This window comes from Orycteropus afer, unplaced genomic scaffold (assembly GCF_000298275.1).
Source record: "Orycteropus afer afer isolate SDZICR_OR568_19922 unplaced genomic scaffold, OryAfe1.0 scaffold00185, whole genome shotgun sequence".
In the NCBI taxonomy this organism is placed as follows: Eukaryota; Metazoa; Chordata; class Mammalia; order Tubulidentata; family Orycteropodidae; genus Orycteropus; species Orycteropus afer.
In genome coordinates this window covers 339,328-362,720 of record NW_006921772.1, presented here as the reverse complement: position 1 = coordinate 362,720, position 23,393 = coordinate 339,328, and the positions used below count along the sequence as shown (strand labels likewise).

The 23,393-nt window shown below is 40.4% G+C and overlaps 1 protein-coding gene across 1 annotated transcript in view; it reads right to left on the bottom strand.

Moving 5' to 3' along the window:
• The window catches only part of MEGF10 (multiple EGF like domains 10), a 226,316-nt gene that overhangs the window by 20,148 nt on the left and 182,775 nt on the right, over positions 1-23,393 (bottom strand). The window contains exons 13-16 of the mRNA XM_007947463.2: positions 9,008-9,154; positions 7,663-7,797; positions 7,006-7,134; positions 2,454-2,582 (exon numbers count right to left, since the gene is read on the bottom strand). Coding sequence (XP_007945654.1) covers positions 2,454-2,582; positions 7,006-7,134; positions 7,663-7,797; positions 9,008-9,154 — 540 coding nt within the window. The remainder of the gene's footprint in view (positions 1-2,453; positions 2,583-7,005; positions 7,135-7,662; positions 7,798-9,007; positions 9,155-23,393) is intronic.

The following is a 23,393-nucleotide window of genomic DNA, read 5'->3' as shown; positions in this document are numbered from 1 at the left end:
ACCAGAAACCTGGACTCAAATTCTGTGGGATGAAATGAATATCTTATGTCAAAGTTATCTGTAGGCTTTTACTTGTAGCACAAAATATCTCTGCAACCAGAGGTGTCCACTATATCCATCACTACATCTTTAGTAAAGGTGATAGAAAAGATTATCTATCACCTTTACTAAAGATGTGTGATAGAAGGCTTAACTTACAAAACTATACTTCACAGTGTGGTGTAAGAAATTAATAAGCCCTTTGTGGTAGTTCAGTTTGTGGGTCAATTTGGCTGGGCCTGATTGAGTGGCTGGGCAGCTGGATGTAGTATTCCCCATGATGAAACTGGTAATAACTCCATGGTGGAATGTACTGGGAGCAGCTGAGTAGCTGCCTTAGGGAATATGGCCTGCTTCCTGTATATAAGCAGAGGCCTTGGGGAATGGTCTCTAGCTCATGGCACACTTGGACCCTGCATGTAGTTGCATTGTTGTTCAGCAGCCTGCCATGCTCTGCCAACCTGAGGACTTATGATGGACTTGAATTAATGGCCTTCCATGTGGTTTGGTAACATCAGGGCCATGCCTTTTTACTTGTCAACCTTGGACTTGGCAGCCTCAGCAGCCAGCAGCTGCCTGAGTGAAGAAAAGCCTCTAGCTTCAGTGGGCCGGGAGCTGAAGGCAGAGCTGAAGCCCAAGTCTGAGGGGCTTTCACCCAGCCCCTAGGGCCTGGCACTTTGAACGTGGACTTAAAGCCTCCAAGTTATAAGAATAAACTCCTGTTTGTTAAGGCCATCCCATTTGTGGTATATTTCTTGTCAGAGTGGCACTAGGTAACCAAAACACCCTTGCACTGCCCCATAGTTTACAAGACCCAGATTAAGGGCCTCTCAGGCTAGGGACATACACAAGCCTTGTTGGCTTACATAGGCCGCAGCTGTTGGGCTAGAGTGCTTCAGCGCTCTCTGGCATAAGGAAAGCTGGAATCCAGGCTGGTCTGAGAGCTGTTCCTAATTATCCCATGAGTTTTTTATTCTCCCTTCTTCTGATGGTGAGTTTTTAACGAGAGCCAAATGTCAAGAATGATGCTGGCATGCAATAACAACCACCATCACCATGCATTTATTCAGCACCTAGTCTGTGCAGGTCTTTTTTATATCCTCTCATTTGATCCCTACCAGTCTCCTTGAAAAGCAGGGATGGACATTCCCATCCTATAGATGGGAAATGAGGCCTAGAGTCCCCTAAGTCACACAGTTAGCAAATGGTAGGGCCAAGATTCAAATGCATACAGAATTGACTCCAGAACCCCCATTCTTCCTACTATATCATGTTAACCCCACTTAAAAAGGTCCTCTATTTGGAGCAGGTCCTAATTTTAGAAATACCAATAATAACTTTTAAGTGATTTTCTCTAGGGACCTTAAAAACCTTTCCCTATGTATATATTATCTCCAGAGACATGCTTGGGATAATCTCGCTCCTTTCTAATTCTCTCTTTTAAATCACAACTCAAGGTCTATAGCCCCTTTTAGAAAGTTTCAAAACACCTGTTCAGCCTATTCTCTAAGTAGTGTTAAACAAGAATTGTCTTAATTTCTGACTCAGCTTTCCTCCTCAGTTCATTTCTTGATTTAAAAATTATTATTATTAATGATGATCATAAATCATGCTTTCTGGTCTCCTGTATTCAACTGAAGGCAAGAGAGTAGAGAAGAGTCTTTTCTTCCCAGTGAAGCTTCGTTATGGAGAACTGTCTTTTAAATCCTTGTTGTTGTTATTTAAATCCTATGATGCTAAAAACTTCATAGAAGAAAGAATGTAGAAATCTCTATGGTTAGGACACTATTGCAACACAAAATGGAAAAGAACTAGAGGAGTGGTTCTCAAAGTGTGGTCTCTGGACCAGAGCATCAGCATCACCTGGAAAGTTGTTAGAAATGCAAATGATCAGGTCCCACCCCACACCTCCTAGATTAGATACTCCAGGGGTGGGGCTCAAAGCTTTATGTGTTAACAAGCCCTCCAGGTGATTCTGAACCTTCATAAAGTTTGAGAACCAGCAAACTCAGTCTTCTCCAGGAACATATATTAAGTCAGGCTGTGAGGATGGCTGTGTTCACTACCTTTCTAAACACTCTCTTTATCCTAACCTTTGTGCTGTTAGAATAAATGATAGGAAGTTTGATCCACATAAAGAGAATCTGGTTAAAGGAGAGAGGAGAAAGGAACTGCACACCATCACATTGTAGAGTGGCTCCATCTCAGTGTCCTAACAGGATACAGAGACAGAATAGTTAGAATGTGACAGCTCTTAGCCACCTGGAGACATTTCAACATCTAGAGATCATTGGCTAGACCAAACATCTCAGTGTCAGGGACTCGGTGAGTTTGGATTGTGCATGCAAAGTGCACGGTTGTTTCCCCCTAGGATGTGGCTTCCGTTGATGAGCCTCACAAGGCTTGTCGCTTACTCTGAGTGCAGTAGAGACCCGTCCAGCCAGGAGTGCATTTACATTCCCCATCGTAGGCGCTGCAGAAGGCCCCATTGTGGCAGTTGCATGTGTGGATGCAGTTTGGGCCCCAGTGAGCAGGTGGACATGCTGAAACCATAACATGCATGGAGAGGTTTGTTAGAGTCTCGAGGCCAGAACCCACAGATACCCATCCACCCTTACACATCTACTTGTACGTAAATGCAACGCAACCCTACGCACTGCTGTGGAGTCCGATCAGACTCATAGCGACCCCTCCTTGGGTTTCTGATGGCAGTATCACTACAGAAGTAGATTGCCCAACCTTTCTTCCGAGGAGTTGCTGGTGTGTTTGAACCACCAGCCTTCTGGTTAGCAGTCAAGTGCCTTAGGCACTATACCACCAGAGTTCCCACTTGTATGTAAGAGATTAGCAATGTACATCAGGAGAAAAGAGAGTGCAATGCTCCAATTCTGCACTAAAACCCAGACAGCAATGCTGACCACACCACAATCATTGCAGACATATGTATGCATATACAGGCTACAGAATAAGGCAGGCAGAGTAAAAACCATCTCAGGTTTACAGATTCATTTACCTAACACATATTCATTGCCTACTATGTACCTGGCACTTCTCAGCCCAGAGGAGATAGAAGAGGACAAGACAAAGTTGATACCACCTCAATAAGTTATATTTTAGTAGAGGAGGCAGGTGAACTCACCAACCAACCAACCAAAAAAAAAAAAAAAAAAAAAAAAAAAAAAAACAGTGGAGAAGGAAAAAAAAAAAAAAAAAAAGGAAAAGGCAGATAAGAATGATGGGAGCTACTCTTTTAGTAGCTATAGGAAGCCCTCTCTGAGGAGAGGACAATTGAGCAGAGAGCCCATGGGGAAAATGATTTCACTCAAAAAGGTCAAGGGACTCAAGTCCATAAAATTTTTGTTTGATCTCTAATCTTATATTTTCCACTGTACTCCAGAGTTGTCACTATAGGCTCATTTTAAATGTGAAGGCTCTCAGTTGAATGTAAGGATTGGTTGACCCATAAAAGCTCTTAACTGGAAAAAGCAGGAAATAATAAAAGGAAATCATTAGGTTGTTGATGTTGTTGTTGTTAAGTGCCATTGAGTCAGCACTGACTCACAGCAACCCTACATACAACAGAATGAAACACTGCCTGGTGCTGTGCCAGCCTCACAATCCTTGCTACACCTGAGCCCATCATTGCAGCCAAATCAAATCATTAGGGGGCACTGCTAACTGAGGGACAACCAGAAACTCAAAGTATCTGTGAAATAATAATCCAAGATTATGGGGTAATATGATTTGATTTATAAAAAAATATTTTTTATTTTATACCAATCCTTCAGGGACATTAAAATTACTTAAAAAGAGGAACACATACAAAATCTGTAAGTCACCCAATAGGAAATATGGACCATAAAGACAATAAACAAATCAGAAATCATTAAAAAGTTAAAAAAAAATAAAAGTACATTCTCTCATAATTCTGTATACCATTTTTGCCCAAGAGCAAAGGAAGAATAATAGCTGACACTTGAGGTCTGGAATAAGCATTAGAATGAATGAGTTTTTTAAGTACAACATCCTCATTTTATAGATGAGAAACTGAGGTTCAAGAAAGTTTAATAGTGGCTTGTCCAAGGACACACAGATTAAAAATAATATTTGCTGTATGTTAGGTAAATACAGCTTCTCTCTTTTAAGGCCACAACTAGACTCAAGTATAAAAATGATTGAAGGGTCTACTCTATGTGATACTCAATAGAACACTCTTTCATCTGAAATATCCTATTCCTTAGATTATATTTACCAAAACTTTGTAAACCCTTTTATGTTCACAATATATTTTTCTAAGATAACTCACTTGAAATGGGCTTCACTCTCTACACTGGTTATGGTCAGAAAACGGGAATGAGGATCATTCCACTTTTATATTCCCAAATGGTAAATGTAGAGAAAACCGAAACCAAGCTCACTGCCAACTAGTTGATTCTGATTCATAGTGACCTTATGGGACAGAGTAGAACTGCCTCACAGGGTTTCCAAGGCTGTAAATCTTTGTGTAAGCAGACTGTCTCATCTTTCTCTCATAGAGTGGCTGGTGGGTTCAATCTGCTGATCTATTGGTTAGCAGCTGAATGCCTTAACTATTGCATCACCAGAGCACCTCATAAATGTAGATACAGGGCTTCAAAAATCATTTCTCCAAAGGACACCTGACCCTTTAAATATCTAAAAACCCAACCAAACACACTGCCATTGAGCTGATTCCAATTCATAGTGACCCTACAGAACAGAATAGAACTGCCCTTATAGGGGATCCAGTGTTGTAAATAGTTATGAAAACAGACTTCCTCATCTGGTGAAGTGGCTGGTGGGTTCGAACCACTGACCTTTTGGTTAGCAGCCAAATACATTAACCACTCTGCTACCAGAGCTCACTGTTCCTCTAAATGCATCTCTTTAATTTTTCAAAGACTCTCTTTTTGCCGTGAAGGACTTTTTTCTTTGTAGACAGGCTAACAATTAGCCAAGTGTAAATATTAAGGTGGTTCCACAAAATGAAACACAAAAAGGAAAACAGAACTAGAGAAGCGGTTCTCAAAGTATGGTGTCTGGACCACAGCCTCAGCATCACCAGGAAAGTTGTTAGAAATGCAAATGATCAGATTTCACCCCAGACCTACTAGATTAGATACTCCAGGGGTGGGGCTCAAAGCTTTGTGTGTTAACAAGCCCTCCAGGTGATTCTGAAGCTCCGTAAAGTTTGAGAACCAGCAAACTCAGTCTTCTCCAGGAACACACATTAAGTCAGGCTGTGAGGATGGCTGTGTTCATTACTTACTAAACACTCTCTTCATCCTAACCTTTGTTCTGATAGAATAAATGATAGGGAGTTTGAGCCACATGAATAGAATCTGGTTAAAGGAGAGAGGATCTGCACACCGTCACATTGTAGTGTAGCTCCATCTCAGTGTCCTGACAGGATACAGAGACAGAACAGTTGGAATGTGACAGCTCTTAGTCCACAAAGTCCATAAAGGACTCAATGAAATCAGTGATCTCCAAGACAAGCAAAGGCTTTTCCCAATTATATCAGCTTCCTCTGGACTGATGATGAGGGCAGGCAACACTATAGTCTCCATTCATGGTGATATTCCCATTTTTGACCTTCCAGGCACACTCAGCCTCCAAATGAGGAAGTGACTAACTTCCAAAATAAAGAGTGCTTTAAAGTATATCTGTCATTTTATGACAATTGGTTCTTTTTTTTCTCCCAAGACTCTGCCTCAAACTGATGGCAACCTGAATCAGTCAGAGTCCTTGCAACACAGACTGTGGTGACTCCTGGAGTAATTTCTCTGAAACAGAATGAAACACGCACCAAGGATTTGTGTCTAATAACACTCCTCCCCCAAAGAGCTACATTTCCAAGACCTATGCTGGTTTTTCAAAAGGCTCTGCTTCTTTATTCCTCAGAAATGGGATGCAGCATGAAATATTCAAGAAACAGTAACATTCAGAAACAAAGCATCAGACAAAATATATTGTTTATCAATTAATTCTCACAGGTTGCCTATAACTGTGAAATCTGAATGAAATAACCAAGAAATGGCAGTGCAAAATCAGTACATAGTCATGTTTTGACTTTTCTATGTGCATGGTGGGTGAACTTTATATAAACTGATTATGTGCCATGAAATTTATAAAGAATGGTGCCAGATTAACTACAGTGCAATTCCTTGGTCAGAAGTTGTTTACTTTTACAAGTTGCACTAACCCTTTGAAATCATTAACCAACAATTTATAGTAGGTGTAATCTCTTCATGACATGGGTAATCCAAAAGTCATTTATAGTTCTTCATAGGGTTGATCAGCTCCAGTCAGAAATACAGTGGTTGTGGGAGGCACCTGGGTGAAGCCGAGGTTAAGAACGTGAGCTGCAGTTAGGTGGACACTGAAGTTGGCTCAGGATCCCAACAGGTTTTCAAGGCTTACAACCCTGAAGCACTACTTCTTCATTCTCCTGTCATTAACTCTCCAGACAGACACAATGAAGAGACAAACTTCTAAGTAGACCTATTTTCATTTTAATTCAATGGATCTAAGTCACTAAAAAGTGAATAACAAAAAAGCTATGTATTTAGTTTCTTCCCAAGACATTATTTGCATCTAAATATAGGACCACTTTCTCATAGCACCCCTCCTTGGGTTTCCGAGGCAGTATCACTACGGAAGTAGATTGCCTAATCTTCCTTCCAAGGAGTGGCTGGTGGGTTTGAACCCCCAGCCTTCTGGTTAGTGGTCAAATGACTTGGGCACTATGTTTTTGGATTTTTTTTTTTTTGCAGAGAATAAAAAAACAAGCAATTTTAAAATGATAATAATGTATTGTATAACTAGTCATATATACTTTTTTGATTATACATACACTCATGCTTCAATCCTAAATAATTAGAAAACCAACAAATTCAAAAGTTTGATCAGTTGTTTTGAGAGATTCAAGAAACAAACATTACTTACGCTGAGAGCAGTCACTGCCGATCCAACCCGGGTAACATTGACAAGATCTGTCAATGGGATTACAGGTTCCATTGTTTGTGCAGGTACAAATCCCTGCACAGTTTTTCCCAAATCTGCCACTGGGACACACTGTGAATAAGATATAGGTCAGTAACTGACAATCATATCCCATCTCTCAGAATCCTAGACTCTTGGGGCAGAAGGGACTGTAAAGGTGATCAATCTACTACTTGCCTCCCCACACCAGTATACCTCATCTTGAATGGGCTCATTATCACAAACATATGAAGCCAAAGACTCTCACTAAGGCATCACAAACCACAAAGCATCATCACATTTCTAGAAGTCTGGCTTCTTGGCTTCTCACTCAGGGAGTCAACATCCTTCCTTATATTGATTTTTCATGGGAGGATGTTTCCAATTAAAACTGAAGAGCTGCACAGCTCAGAGAACAAAGAAATTTTGCTGGAGTGGCAAGCCCGCATTTCCAAAGCTCAAAGTCATATTTCCAGAAGCTGCAGACACAGCACATCAGAAGGCATGAGAGCTGATAACTTAAAACATGTTATTTGGGAAGCCTGAGAGGAAGCCTGAGGACAGATTCCATGGGGCTTGCTCATCGTCATATTATCTCCCCCAAATGCATGTGCAACTCACCTTCATTGCAGAGAGCCCCTGTGAAGCCAGGCAAGCAGTCACACAGGCCCGTGATGTGATGGCAGGGCCCACTGCTGTGCACACACTGCGGGCACGTCTGGCTGCAGCGATGCCCGTAAAAACCAGGGGAGCAAACTGAGAAAGAATGGAAATCCAGTTATCCTTCCTGAGACGCATTTCTCTCACATTCCACATTGGGGCTAGTTAAAGTTTCTGGTAAGGACTTCAATAATAGCCTTAAAATCAACTTAAAAAGAAATGATACTAAGAATTTAAATTTTCTATGTATAAAACAGCCACACACACACACACACACACACACACACAAACAACAAAGTATTCTTTACCAAAACCAAACTCACTGCCATAGAGTTGTTTCTGACCCATAGCAACCCCCATTGGGTTTCCAAGGCTGTAAATCTTTACGGAAGTAGATCACCCAGTCTTCCTTCCACAGGTTTGAACCCCTATCATACCAGTTAGCAGTCAAGTGCCTTATGCACTATGCCACCAGAGTAATGAAAAGAAACCACTACACTCTGCATTCCTTGAGGAGCAAGTAAATGCCTTCATTCTTTTTATTCCTCATTTATATCCCTAATTATTTCAAAGCTTGTCATAGGCCAGGGGTTCAAAACATTATTACTGAACTAATGAATGAATTAAATAAAATTGTAAATATTAGTAAGTCTCAAATAAGAACTTTCAGACCATTTGTTGATCCTTTATTCTTTAAAAGTCATTACTGGAAATAAACAGATCAACAGTCAGAGTTAGATGTTTACTGTTCACACTGGCCCAGGTTAATGAGTGTGACATCTTATATTTAATAAAAGATTTAGTAAAATCTTCCAGATCATTTCCTAACTCCAAAATTCTACTAAGCAATGTCAACAGCCCCTACTTTTAAGGTTCCCAATAAGACATATGATTTGCCGCAAGGTTTGGCTGATGTTGACTTCTGGTAATTGAGGTAAGTCAAATGCCAAATTGCTGAACAAAATATTTACAGGTCATTGAATATCTGGAACACCTTTTGCAAGATTTAAGGAAGGATCAAAAAACATATCCTGATGATGGTGCCAGAGGGGCAATGAAATCACTACTGAAAAGACTTGGTTAAAGCCCCATCTGTCAAGTTAGTGCTGAAGGTTAGACAGAATAAAGCTCATGATGAAATGCTATCAAGGTCAGTCCTGCAAAGTACAGGGTGACCTATTACACTCCTCTCTGCCCTCAGCTGCAACACAGCATCACTGTAGACTGTGTGGTAGGACAGAAATAATTATTCTGTACGAAGTGCCCAGGGACAGAAAGACAGAAATTAGTAGCTAATGAGACTTACTTCTCTGACAAGTGGTGCCTCTGAATCCTGGTGCACACTCACAGATGCCGTCATCGGGAGAACACGAAGCCCCATTTTTGCAGTAGCAGGGCAGGGAGCAGTTGGGGCCCCAGCGCCCCTCAGCACACACACTGTCACAGTGGACACCTGAAACAATGCATATGGGGTAAGTCTGAGTGAGAGACCATGTGGGTACTTTGGGGATTCAAATCCAGAGATGATAACTAAGCTCACAATCTTAAATCTGAACTATCACAGGCAGCATGAATGCAGGTGATAAAAGGTTTAAAATCCAGTTATCATCTCACACACACCAATACATAACAACAGCAGCATCACATTAAAATACTACCCAGAACTACTTCTTTAGAAGAAAATGCAGAGGGCGCTCTGCTTATTAAATGCAACATTTATTGAAAATTTATTAAAATATTGTATCATCTAAACTTCACTGACTTTTCCATCATCCCATTCTGTGTTTTTACATAGAAATGGACAAAGTGTAAATGATAAACCAAGAGGTGTCTAAATTGTTTTACATAAATAAAACCCTCCCCTGGAAAAAAAAATAAGCACAATCTTAAAATATTTTGATGATATATTATTCAGGATAAAATGACACATTAACATGTGCTACGGAATTATTTAAAAATTTAATCTGACATTGGACAGATATTGGCAGAATATCATAATGGTTGTTATTTACAGTTGTTTAAGCTATTTATTACTATGAAACTGTATGTAGGTGTTTAACTCATCCTGGAAACAGAGAAACTTTGGAATCAGCCACAAGTGAGTAAATAGGTACATAAAAATATATAAAGAAAATCTGAGGTTGCAAAAATAAAAATGAAGCTGGGCTTTGTTGAGGTAACTCTCTTTTGTAAGTTGTGTTTGAAATTCAATGGGAGCCTCTATCTTGTAAGTAAGAATTCCTCACAACTGAAAGAAATGCTCTTTTCATTGAAAGGTAATCAGAATGAATTATAATTAGTGGTGAACTGGTGATTGCTGGCCTCAGACTAAATGAAAACATGGTTAGAACAAGTGCACACACACTCAAGGATTCCAGAACACAAACGACGCACAGCACCAAGGATGCCAAGAACATCATGTTTGTATTATGGTTTTTGCTTCTAAATCAATCAGGTAAAAGTCACCTTGGCTTGGACCTTAACACAGAACCAGCCACAAACCATGACAAGGATGTTGCTGCTTGGTGCACAGCCATTCCAGCTGAACGACAACTCTCCAACTTTTTACTGCTCCTTTTTCTCCTCCTGAAAGTCTCCCACATGGTAAAGGCCATTAAGTAGGCATGAAAGCATTCAGACCTCATTGTGTCTGGCTCCTACTGACAACAGACTTTTCTTTCAGCTTAGACCTCTGACTAAAAATGAAGATCGAGCCTGTAATGAACCCAATTAAGGTCTGGCGGTTCAAACCCACCAGCCACTCCTCGGAAGGAAGGTTGGGCAATCCTACTTCCGTAGTGATACTGCCTCGGAAACCCAAGGGGGGGGTCGCTATGAGTCGGGCCGACTCGACGGCACATAACAACAACAACAACAACAATAGAATAAAATAGGGAATTTGGGCCTACAATACTTTTTTTTATTCTCTTGAATTAAAAAATATATTATCTTTCCAAAATATTCTTTTTGAAAAACTGAGACAGAGTTGCAAATTCCATGCTCCCTAAATGTTTATACTAGTCAGAGTCTTATCTGGTATTCTTTGTTGTTAGGTGCCATCGAGTCAGCTCCAAGTCATAGTGACCTTATGTACAACAGAACGAAACACTGCCCGGTCCTGTGCCAGCCTCATTATCCTTGCTATACCAGAGCTCATCATTGCAGCCACTGTGTCAATCCACCTTGTTTAGGGCCTTCCCCTTTTTCACTGACCCTCCACTTTACCAAGCATGATATCCTTCTCCAGGGAATGATCCCTTCTTACAACATGACCAAAATAGGTGAGACAAAGTTTGGCCATTCTCACTTCCAAGGAGCATTCTGCCTGCACTTCTTCCAGGACAGATTTGTTAGTTTTTTTTTTTTTTTTTTTGGCAGTCTATGGTACTTTCAGTATTCTTTGCCAACACCACAACTCAAAAGCACCAACTCTTCTTCAGTCTTCCTTATTCTTTGTCCAGCTCTTACATGTTTATGTTGTTGTTGTTATTGTTATGTGCTGTTGAGTTGGACCCGACTCACAGCGACCCCTCCTTGGGTTTCCAAGGCAGTATCACTACGGAAGTAGATTGCCTCATCTTCCTTCCAAGGAGTGGCTGGTGGGTTTGAACTGCCAGCCTTCTGGTTAGCAGTCAAGTGCCTTTGGCAGTATGCTACCAGAGCTCCTGCACATGTATATGAGATGTTGAAAATGCCATGGCTTGGGTTAGGTGCACCTTAGTCTTCAAAGAGACATCTTTGTTCTTCTGAACTTTAAAGAGGTCTTTTGCAGCAGATTTGCCCAGTGCAAGATGTTGTCTGCAGTCTTGACTGCTGCTTCCATTGGTGTTGATTGTGGAACCAAGTAATATGAAATTTTGACAACTTTAATCTTTTCTCCATTTATTGTGATGCTGCTTATTGATCCTGTTGTGAAGATTTTTGTTTTCTTTATGTTGAGATGTGATCCATACTGCAGACTGTATTCTTCAACCTTCATCAGTAGGTGCCTTAAGTCATCCTCACTTTCAGCAAGCAAAGTTGTGTCATCTGCATATCTCAGGTTGTTAACGAGTCGTCCTCCAATCCTGATGCCATGTTCCTCTTCACACAGTCCAGCATCTCAGATTATTTGTTCAGCATACAGATTTAATAAGTATGGTGAAAGGATAAAACCCTGATGTACTCCCTTCCTGATTTTAAACCCTTCTACTGTACAAATGACAGCCTCCTGGTCTATGTACAGGTTCCTCATGAGTACAATTAAGTGTTTTGGAATTCCCATTCTTCTCAATGTTATCCATAATGTGTTATGATCCACGCAATCGAATGCTTTTGCATAACAATAAAACATAGGTAAACATCTTTCTGGTATTCTTTCCTTTCAGCCAGATCCCTTTAATATCAGCAATGATATCCCTCATTCCATGTTCTCTTCTGAATCCAGCTTGCATTTCTGGAAGCTCTCTGTCAATATACTGCTGCAACTGTTTTTGAATTCTCTTCAGCAAAATTTTACTTGCATGTAATGTTAATAATATTGTTCGATAATTCCACAATCTGTGAGATCACCTTTCTTTGGAATGGGTACAAATATGGATTTCTTACAGTCATTTGGCCAGGTAGCTGTCTTCCAAATCTCTTGGCATAGCTGAGTGAGTGCCTCCAGTGTGGCATCCGTTTGTTGGAACAACTCAATGGGTATTCCATCAATTCCTGAAGGCTTTTTTTTTTTTTTTTTCTGCCAGTTCCTTCAGTGCAGCTTTGACTTCTTCCTTCAGTACCATTGGTTTTTGATCATATGCCACCTCCTGAAATGGATGATCATTGACCAATTCTTTTTGGTACAGTGACTCTGTATTCCTTCCATCTTTGTTTGATGTTTTCTGCATCATTCAATACTGTGCCCATAGAGTCTTTCAATATTGCAACTCAAGGCTTAAATTTTTCTGCAGTTCTTTCAGCTTGAGAAAGGCTGACCGTGTTCTTCCCTGTTGGTTTTCTAACTCCAGGTCTTTTCACATTTCATTATAATAATTGACTTTGTCTTCTCGAGCTGCTCTTTGAGATCTTCTGTTCAGGTCTTTTATCTTGTCATTTCTTCCATTTACTTTAGCTACTCTCCACTCAAAGGCAAGTTTCAGAGTCTCTTCTGACATCCATTTTGGTCTTTTCTTCCTTTCGTGTCTTTTCAATGACCTTTTGCTTTATTCATATGGTCTTGGCGATAGAAATAACGCTGGAGATCACATGATAGAATTTTGCAAGACCAATGGCTTATTCATTGGAAGTAACTTTTTTTAGCAACATAAATGGCAGCTCTATACATGGATTTTGCCAGATGGAGTGCATAGGAACCAGAATGACTACATCTGTGGAAAGTGGTGATGGAGAAGTTCAATATCTTCAGCCAAAACAAGGCCAGGGGCTGAGTGCGGAACTGAACTTCAACTGCTCATATGCAAGGTCAAGTTGAAGCTGAAGATAATTAAAACAAGTCCGTGAGACTTGATTACAACCCTTGATATAATTTGACCTTGATTATATCCCTCCTGAATTTAGAGACCATCCAAAGAATACATTTGATGCATTGAATACCAATGACTCAAAACAAGAGGAATTGTGGGATGACGTTAAGTACATCATCAATGAACAAAGCAAAAGGTCATCTTGTATTCTTACTCACCACTGTATGACTAGGCCCACCATTTGTCTGTCAGTTCATCACACTGTGGTGGCTTGAATGTTGCTGTGGGGCTGGAGGTATTTGGGGCCACCAGTATTTTAAATACCAGCAGGGTCACCCATGATGGACAGGTTTCAGTGGCATTTCCAGACTAAGACAGACTGGGAAGTAAAACAGGGCCATCCACATCTGAAAAAAGTTGGCCACTGAAAACCTTATGAATAGCAGTGAAACATTGTCTGATACGGTGATGGAAGATGAGCCCCTCAGGTTGGAAGGTACTCAAAATATGACTGGGAAAAAATTGCCTCCTTGGAGCATAGTTGATCTCAATGATGTGGATGGAGTAAAGCCTTTGGGACCTTCATTTGCTGATGGGGCATGACTCAAAATGGGAAGAAACAGCTGCAAATCTTCATTAATAATTGGAACATGGAATGTACAAAGTATGAACCTAGGAAAATTGGAAGTTGTCAAAAATGAAATGGAACACATAAAGATCAATGTCCTACGCATTAGTGAGCTGAAATGGACTGGTATCAGCCATTTTGAATCAGACAATCATCTGCTCTACTATGCTGGGAATGATAAATTGAAGAGGAACAGAGTCATATTCATTGTCAAAAACAACATTTCAAAATCTGTCCTGAAGTACAATGCTGTCTGTGATAGGATAATAGCCATTTGCCTAAAAGGAAGACCAGTTAATACTACTATTATTCAAATTTACACATGAAATACTGAATCCAAAGATAAAGAAACTGAAGATCTTGATCAACTTCTACAGTCTGAAATTGATCAAACATGCAATCAAGATATATTGTATAAGCCATGATATTTCCAATTGCCTCGTATGCATGTGAGAGCTGGACAATGAACAAGGAATACTGAAGAAGAGTTGATGTTTTTGAGTTGTGGTGCTGGCGAAGAATGCTGAAAGTACCATGGACTGCTAAAAGAACTAACAGATCTGTCCTGGAGGAAGTGCACCCGAAATGCTCCTTGGAAGGAAGAATGGCCAGACTTCGTCTCACTTATTTTGGTCATGTTGTCAGAAGGGGCCGTTCCTTGGAGAAGGATGTCATGCTTGGTAGGGTGGAGGGTCGAAAAAAGAGGGGGAGGCCTTCAACGAGATGGATTGACACAGTGGCTGCAATGATGGGCTCAAGTATAGCAGGGATTGTGAGCTGGCACGGGATCGGGCAGTGTTTCGTTCTGCTGTGCATGTGGTCATTATGAGTTGGAAACGACTCGAGAGCACCTAACAACAACAACAACAATCTGTTCAAGGGGAGTTTCCCTAGGGTTGTGGCCTGTTTCCAGGATATCCTGGGACATCCTGGGAAGAGAGACATTCTTCTGTGGATTGGGATTCTGTTGTGCTGCCTACAATTGTCCGTGAGTGAGCAGTCCACCGTTCGGCCTGGAGATCTTGGATTCGTCATTTGTTGGAGTCAACAGCAGGTGTACTGCCTGCCAGCCTTGAGCTTCTCGGCCCCTGCGGGGAAAAGCCTCCAGTCTGATGTTTCCTCCAGGGACTTTGGACTTGCCAGCTTCTATACATTTGTGAGCCATTTTCCTAAGATAAATTTCTCTCTTTATATATATATATAAAGATGTATTGTATAATTACTGGTGATTGGAATACAAAAGTTGGAAATAATGAAGAATCATTGGTATTTGGAAAATATGGAAATATGGGCTTGGTGACAGACAGAAATGATGCCAGAGTTAACATGATAGAATTTTACAAGACCAACAACTTATTTGTTGCAAATACTTTTTTTTTGTTTTTGTTTTTAAATAGCAACTATACATGTGGACCTCACCATATGGAGTGTACAGGAATCAAATCAACTACATCTGTAGAAAGAGGTGATGGAGAAGCTCAGTATCATCAGTCAAGACAAGGCAAGGAGCTGACTGTTGACCAGGCAGACCCTCAATTGCTCCTATGCAAGTTCAAGTTGAAGCTGAAGAAAATTAAGTTCAGGAGAGCCAAAACATGACCTTGATTATAGCCCATGTGAATTTAGAGACCATCTGAAGAACGGATTTGACACACTGAACACCAATGACTGAAGACCAGATGAGTTGTGGGATGACATCAAGAACACTGTACATGAAAAAAGCAAAATGCCATTAAAAAGAAAGGAAAGGAAGAAAAGATCAAAATGAATGTCAGAATAGAACCTGAAACTTGTTCTTGAACAGAGAATAGCCAAATTGAATGGAAGAAATGATGAAATAAAAGAGCAGAAGAGAGGATTTCCAAGGGTGGCTCAAGAAGACAAAGTCAATTATTGTAATGAAATGTGCAAAGACCTGGGGTTATCAAAGCAAAAGGGAAGAACATGCTCAGCATTTCTCAAGCTGAAAGAACTGAAGAAAAAATTCAAGCCTTGAGTTGCAATATTGAAGCATTCTATGGGGAAAATATTGAATGATGCAGGATGTATAAAAAGAAAATGGAAGGAATACACAGAGTTACTGTACAAAAAGCAACTGATCAACAAAAACTATTTCAAAACCAAAAAACCAAACTCACTGCCTTCGAGTCGTGTCTGACTCATAGCGACCCCTCCTTGGGTTTCTGAGGCAGTATCACTATAGAAGAAGATTGCCCATGAAGAATCAACTGTATTGCTGGAAGTCCAAGCTGCACTGAAAGAATTGGCAAAAATTAAGGTTCCAGGAATTGATGGTATACCCACTGAGATGTTTCAACAAATAGCAGTGCTGGAGGCACTTACTAGTTTATGCCAAGAAATCTGAAAGACAGCTACATGGCCAATCAACCGGAAAAGATCCCTATTTGTGCTCATTCCAAAGAAAAGTGAACCAATAGAATGTGGAGATTATCTAATAATATCATGAATATCCAATACAAGTAAAATTTTGCTGAAGATAATTCAAAAATGGTTGTAGCGGTATATTGACAAGGAAATGCCAGAAAGCTGGATTCAGAAAAGGGTATGGAATGAGAGATATCATTGCTGATATCAGCTTGACCTTGGCTGGAAGCAAAGAATATCAGAAAGATGTTTACCTGTTCTATCAACTACGCAAAGGAATCCAACTGTGTGGATCATAACAAATTATGGATAACATTGGGAAGAATGGGAATTCCAGAACAGTTAGTGTGCTTCTGAGGAACATGTACATAGACTGAGAGGCTGCTGTTCAAACAAAACAAGGGGTTACTGCACAATTTAAAATCAGGAAAGGTGTGCATCAAGATTGTTGTATCCTTTCACCACACTTATTCAATATGTATACTGAGCAAATAATCTGAGAAGCTGTACTATATGAAGAAGAACATGGCATCAGGATTGGAGGAAGATTCCTTAATAGTCTGTGATATGCAGACGACACAACCTTGCTTGCTGAAAGTGATGATGACTTGAAGCACTTACTGATGAAGGTCAAAGATTGCAGTCTTCAGTATGGATTATACTTCAGCCTAAAGAAAAAAATAAATCCTTACAACTGGATCAATAAGCAACATTATGATAAATGGAGAAAATATTGAATTTCTCAGGGATTTCATTTTACTTGGACCCACAATCAGCACCCATAGGAGGAACAGTCAAGAAATCTGACATAGTATTGCACAGGGCAGATATGCTGCAAAAGACCTCTTTAAAGTGAAAAGCAAAGATGTCTCTTTGAAGACTAAGGTGTACCTAACCCAGGCCACAGTATTTTCAATTAACTCATATCCATATGAAAGCTGGACAATGAATAAGGAAGACTGAAGAAGAGTTGATGCCTTTGAATTATGGTGTCAACAAAGAATATTGAAAATACCATGGCTGCAATGATGGGCTCAGGTATAGCAAGGATTGTGAGGATGTCACAGGACCAGGCAATATGTCATTCTGTTAAACATATGGTCATTATGAGTCAGAGCTGACTTGATGGGATCTAATTACAACAACAACAGCAATCATGGATGTGAAAGCTGAACAATGAAGAAGGAAGACTTGAAGAAGAGTTGATGCCTTTGAACTGTGGTGTTGGCAAAGAATATTGAAAATACTACGGACTGCCAGAAGAATGAACAGACCTGTCCTGGAAGAAGTCCAGCCAGAATGCTCCTCAGAAACAACAATGGCCAGACTTGTTTCACCTATGTTGGTCATGTTGGTATAAGGGACCATTCCCTGGAGAAGGCTATCATGCTTGGTATAGGAGTGTCAGCAAAAATGGGAAGACCCTCAACAAGATGGATTGACACAGTGGCTGCAACAATGGACTCAAGCACAGCAAGGACTGTGAGGGTGGTGCAGGACTGGACAGAGTTTCATCCTGTCATACACAGGCTTGCTATGAGTCGGACCCGACTCGATGTCACCCAACAACAACATACTACAGTCTGTCATACTCTGGTGGCTTAAGTATTGCTGTGGTGCTGGAAGCAAATCCCAGCAGATCACCCATGATGGACAGATTTTAAGAAAAGCCTGGTGATCTACTTCTGAAAATTAACCAATGAAAACCTTATGGATAACAGAATATTATCAGAGTTTTTGACTTCCTTACTTTGGATGCATCATTAGAAGGGTCTGATTACTGGATAAGGATATCATGTTTGGTCAAGTGGAAGGCCAGTGAGGGTTGTGGAAACCTCCAATTAGTTGGATTGACACCATAGCCACAACAATGATCATGAAGATGGTGCAGGACCAAGAAACATTTTGTTATTATACATGGGGTTGCCATGAGTTGAAGCTGATTCGATGACAACTAACAACAATATCAGGCAGAACATTAAACATATGGAGCAGAAAACCACTTGAACAGAGGCTGCAAACCTAATTTGAGGAAAGTATCAAGGAAAGTAACCTGTTATAAGCTTCGCTCTCTATTCAAATTCAGATCCTGAGTTTTGTGACTCAGAGCTTAACTCTCATTAAATCACAACCAAGAGACTTTGAGCATCTTGGACATTTTGATCTGGAGGCATCCAGCAAAATCCCAGTCAGCACTTGGAACATGTGGAAACTGAGAAATGATCTGGTTACTCTGATCATTATCCTAAAAATTTTTCACACTGTTTTGTGGGGTGAGGGCTTAGGAGTGGAAAGATAGCTATTTATAATGATTTAGTTTATCAGCTCCTTGGCAAATCTCTTCTTCATTTACACTTAATGAATGCAGTTAAGATGGAATGGAGTACATTTTAGGTCAAAAAGTTTATGCTGCTTTCTTGCATTACAAATTATAATTATTTATGTATTACTTAGTACATTCTCAATCAGAGTATATTAAGAGAAATGACTCCAGATTAGATTGGCAAATCTGAATAAAGTGATCCTTCATTTTCTATCCAATTCCTTCTACCTTAACGGATATATTCAGCTGGTTAGCATAACCATCAGTCATAATAACTTTATCAAGGTAATTTTTATGTAAGTAATAAGGCCCATGATATAGCAAGGAGATCTATTGCAAAGATAGGCTTGTTTCACATGAATTTACCCATCATTTCATTTCCAGAGAATCGTAAGAAATTCTCGAGGTCATCAATCAAACCTCCTGTCTCCAATTATATAAGCATATTTCAACACAACTGAGATTATGTCTAAATAACTTCTATTTCAGAATTGCAAAAAAGTCTTTCCTTTGAATGAAAATTATAAAAATTCTACCACCAATCTTCTTTCTCCACCCCAAAAATGGGAGTTCTTTTCTTCTTCTCTACCATCAGTAAAAATAAGTTATCATTTTGTGGCTATTAACACCCAATCTATTTGAAGACAAATATGAATTATGTCTCAGTCAGGGGTAACTCCAGGTCTCAGTGGAAAGCTTTCTTCCCCTTGCTGTACCCTCGTCTCCTACAGCTATTCTCCCCGTTCAGATGCTCTATGTTTTCCTCTTATTTTTCCCTTAATCTCATAGTCTGCAAAGTACAAGATAAATTCATTCTTGCTATTGTGTTACCTGTCCTAGAACATATGATCTCTGATTGTGTAATTTCAGGCAGTGAGGCTCATGGAAGGAGGACTGAGTAAGTGCTTCTCTACGTCATACCAGGTATATGGCTCCTGAGATGTTCTTGATATAAGGCCAGCCCTTATATCCAGTTAAACTTTCTCCAGGATAAGGAGCTATAAGTTTGTTTTAAATATTTTTTTTTGTGTGTATGTGTTTCCTTCATTGTTTCCATCCTAGTCTTTGCCAACTTCACTAGAGTCCTACAAGACGTCTTTTGCTTCCTTGTTTGTCAACTCAACAAAAGTTTAAGGGCTGTGGTGGGCTGATAGCCCTGCTGCTGGTCATGCTGCTGAGAAGTTGTCTAAGAGGAGTAGCTATAGGGTAATAAGGGCCCTATAACAGGCACACCAAACTCTGTCCTGGGATCATGGTCAGGTAAGGAGGCAACTTGGGAAGGGGAGGAGGGTTCCAGACTAAAGGAACAGTGGGTGCCAGGCTCAGAGGCCCAAAGAAGTGCAGGTATATCCTTCAGGAATCACATGTGTTGGGTAGGCTTGAAACTCAGGGACTAAAAGCAGTGGGAGAAGACTCTGGGCCACTGAGCAGTGGTCCAGCCGCACAGTGGAGTGTGAGCTTCCTTCTGGTATTAATAGGGATGGAATGAACAATTTTTTTTTATTAACTTTTTTTTTCTTTTTAATTGTGATTTGGGTGAAGATTTACAGAGCAAGTTTACTTTCCATACAGCAGTTCACATGCACTTTGTCTTATGTCACTGACCACAGTTTACCACAATGCAACAGCTCCCCTCCCAATGCCTCCCCATAGTTACCCCTTCCCAGTGTCCATCCCTCCATGCACTCCTGCCCCCTGAGCTGTCTCCCTGTGCATAAGCAGCCCTTCTTTCTCCCATGATTGTTCTCTCCAAGGAGTGTATCTACTTGAGGTAAATGTTCAACTCATATGCCCGTCTTTTGTTTGGCTGGAAACCACAGGTGTGGGTTCAATTCCAGACCTGAAGGGCAGTTAGGGGCCATAGTCTCAGCAGTTCCACCAGGCTCTATCGGACTAGCAAACCTGGTGCCCGCCTTTTTTTTTTTTTTCCTCCAAATGATTTTGAGTTTTTTTCCACATTGTTCTCCCTCTCTATCAAGGATCTCCTACATAGATCCCCTTCCAAGTGGATGACAGTGATAGCCGGGCACCATCTAGTTCTTCTGGTCTCATAGTTGTATAGGCTGCAGATCAGATGGTGTACCAGTCGCTAGGACTAATTGTTTCCATGAATTTTGGTTTTCTTCATTCTTCTTTGTTCTAGATGAGGAGAGACCCATCGTTGCATCTAGATGGCAGCTTGCTAGCTTTTAAGATCCCAGTTGCTACTCACCAAAGTAGGAGGTGGAACAATGTTTTGTATAGTATGTTATGCCAATTAAGCTTGATGTCCCCTGCGACTACGGTCCCAAGCCCGCAGGTTCAACTACTCGGTCCCTCTGGGTAGCTGGCTGTGACCAAGCAGTGACCACAACCTTGCCCCTTGTCAGCTCTACTATACACCTGGGAATTCTGATCATTCACATAAACTTATAGGACCATTGTCTGCCAACCCTATATATGTTCTTGGATACACTCCCCATTTCATAGACATACCTAATTGTTTAGCCTGTCCACCCATCTATCCACCCATATACCCATGTTTGCCTTCACTGGCAAAGCAGTACTGTATGTACAAAAGGGGGAATGAACAATTTTTAAGTTGTTGTTGTTGTTGTTGTTGTTATGTGCCGTCGAGTCAGCCCCGACTCATAGCGACCCCTCCTTGGGTTTCCGAGGCAGTATCACTACGGAAGTAGGATTGCCCAACCTTCCTTCCGAGGAGTGGCTGATGGGTTTGAACCGCCAGCCTTCTGGTTAGCAGTCAAGTGCTTCAGCCACTATGCTACCAGAGCTCCTAATTTTTAAGTAGAAGAGGGATATAATTAAATTTGTGTTTTGTAAGAGGGCAGGAGACGTTTGAAGTTAGTTAGCCTGGAAGAGAGAAAACTTGTCAAGCAGTTATTTTGGGCCACCCAGGTGAAGAATGACAAAAACGACAAGATCTTGAACTAAATTAATGGCAGTTGGGATGCAGGGGAATGGAAGAATTCTGGAGAGATATGAGAGGAAATACAGATGCAGAATCTCCCCCTTCTCCCACTGCACTCAGGTTATTTAATGAATTCTTGCAACTCACGAGAGAGAGAGAGAGAGAGAGAGAGAGAAAAAAAAAAAGTTGCTTGCCTGTTTTGGCTCACTACAGTGGTTAGCATATGGAATGTGTTAAATATTTCTTAAATAAATCGATAAGGAAAGTTTCTCTCCCCAAAATAATATTCAGAACCACTTTCTAACTGGATGGAACAGCCATATCATTCTTTATGTCCCCGAGGAAGCAAAGTGCATTCAAACCAGGGAACCTAACTAATTTATATTTTGAGTCGAAAATGATGACCCTTCCCAGGTCAGGATTGGAAATGTCTGCCTTGCTTGTTTTTGAGAAGATACACTTTCATGAGTTCAGGTCTGGGTTTTTCAGTGTCAGCTCAGGTTATAATAGAGCAATGGAAGAATTATGAGACTACTTGAGGAAATTCATTTGGAATGTTTACCAAAGAATAGATAAAGACTGTAATATCAGTTGCTTCAGGAAATAACTTCCTAACATATTTGAAGGAAGAGGCAAAATGGGAAGGGGGTACCTTTAAATTTGCAGTAATCTCTGGTTCAATGGAAGCATTTTATCCTGATAAATGTTCTAATGCTGATAAGGAGATCTGTCGGGGACTGTTTTTGCCAGGACTGAGGACAAAGAGCTCTTTGATAGCCTTCATGAGTTGCTAGGCAATGGCTGAGTGATCGTGATAAACTTCAGCTAAGCAGCTCTAAAGAAATGTTCGTGAATTTAATGCCTGATGCATTATGCCAGTAGCCTCAATGGGAAATCAGCATTCACTGGGCATTTGTGATTGCATGAATGCAGTAAATAAATCATGTGGGGGTGTCATTATTTCCCCTCCCAGAGATATAACCCAAACTCCTTGTCCTGCTTAATTGTTTATATTCCTTATGCCAGTATTGCAATATTTGGGGACTAAATGCATGAAAGAAATGATTCAGATTCAATGTCTTGTTCCTGGGCAACAAGCTATTAAACATATATTAGAGCAAACAGTGAAATTTATTATTAATAATTAGACTTGGTGATTATAGAAAGAAGAAGCTACAGGATTTAGTCCTAATATTTTCACATTTTTTTACTGCTTTTCTAATCTTCTAACTAACAAAGTGGTGCCACACAACTGTGTACTAACATGATTCACTGGTGTATTCACCTCTGTTGGTGGGGTATCCACCATGACAGAACATAAGCTTCTGCAGGTCAGGACCTGGCATCACTTTTCTTTCATGTTCCTAGTATCCAAGCACAATGGTTGCATAGGACATACAGACACTCAATGAACAGCTGTTAAACTGAATTTTTCTGTTTGGACAGTTGAATTTTAGAGATCCATTAAGAATGAATTGCTTTATATAAGCATCAAGTTGAAAAACATCTCGATAAGTCATGCAAATCAGAAATGCTTGCATTTGCAGCTGCAAAACCAAAATACCAGAGAACATACCTGCCTTAGTCCAGACCCCAATAAAAGCAAACAGAATAGCCTCCTTGGCTGATTGGGAGATTTGGAAGCTTTGGGGCCTTTTCTGCAACTTTCTTTTCAGTAAACTAGCCCCTCCCTCCATCCTCACTTCAGAGGCCCAGCAGTCTGCATTTTTCTGGCACCCTTCCCCCAAAGCCACACAGACACAGTCTGATACATATGGGGGGTGCATATATACTCTATATTCCTCAATACCCAAAATAGTCAGTTAGTGAGTCATTTGCATTTGTAAATGATTGGACAACTGCATGTTAATTAAAACTCATTTGCTCTTAAGTATTACCTTCCTCTTATAGGAGCAGCTTACTTGTGTTTATTTATTAATCTGTAGCAAAAAGTTCACATGAATTTCACCACATCTGTGACTAAAAAATAATGTGAAA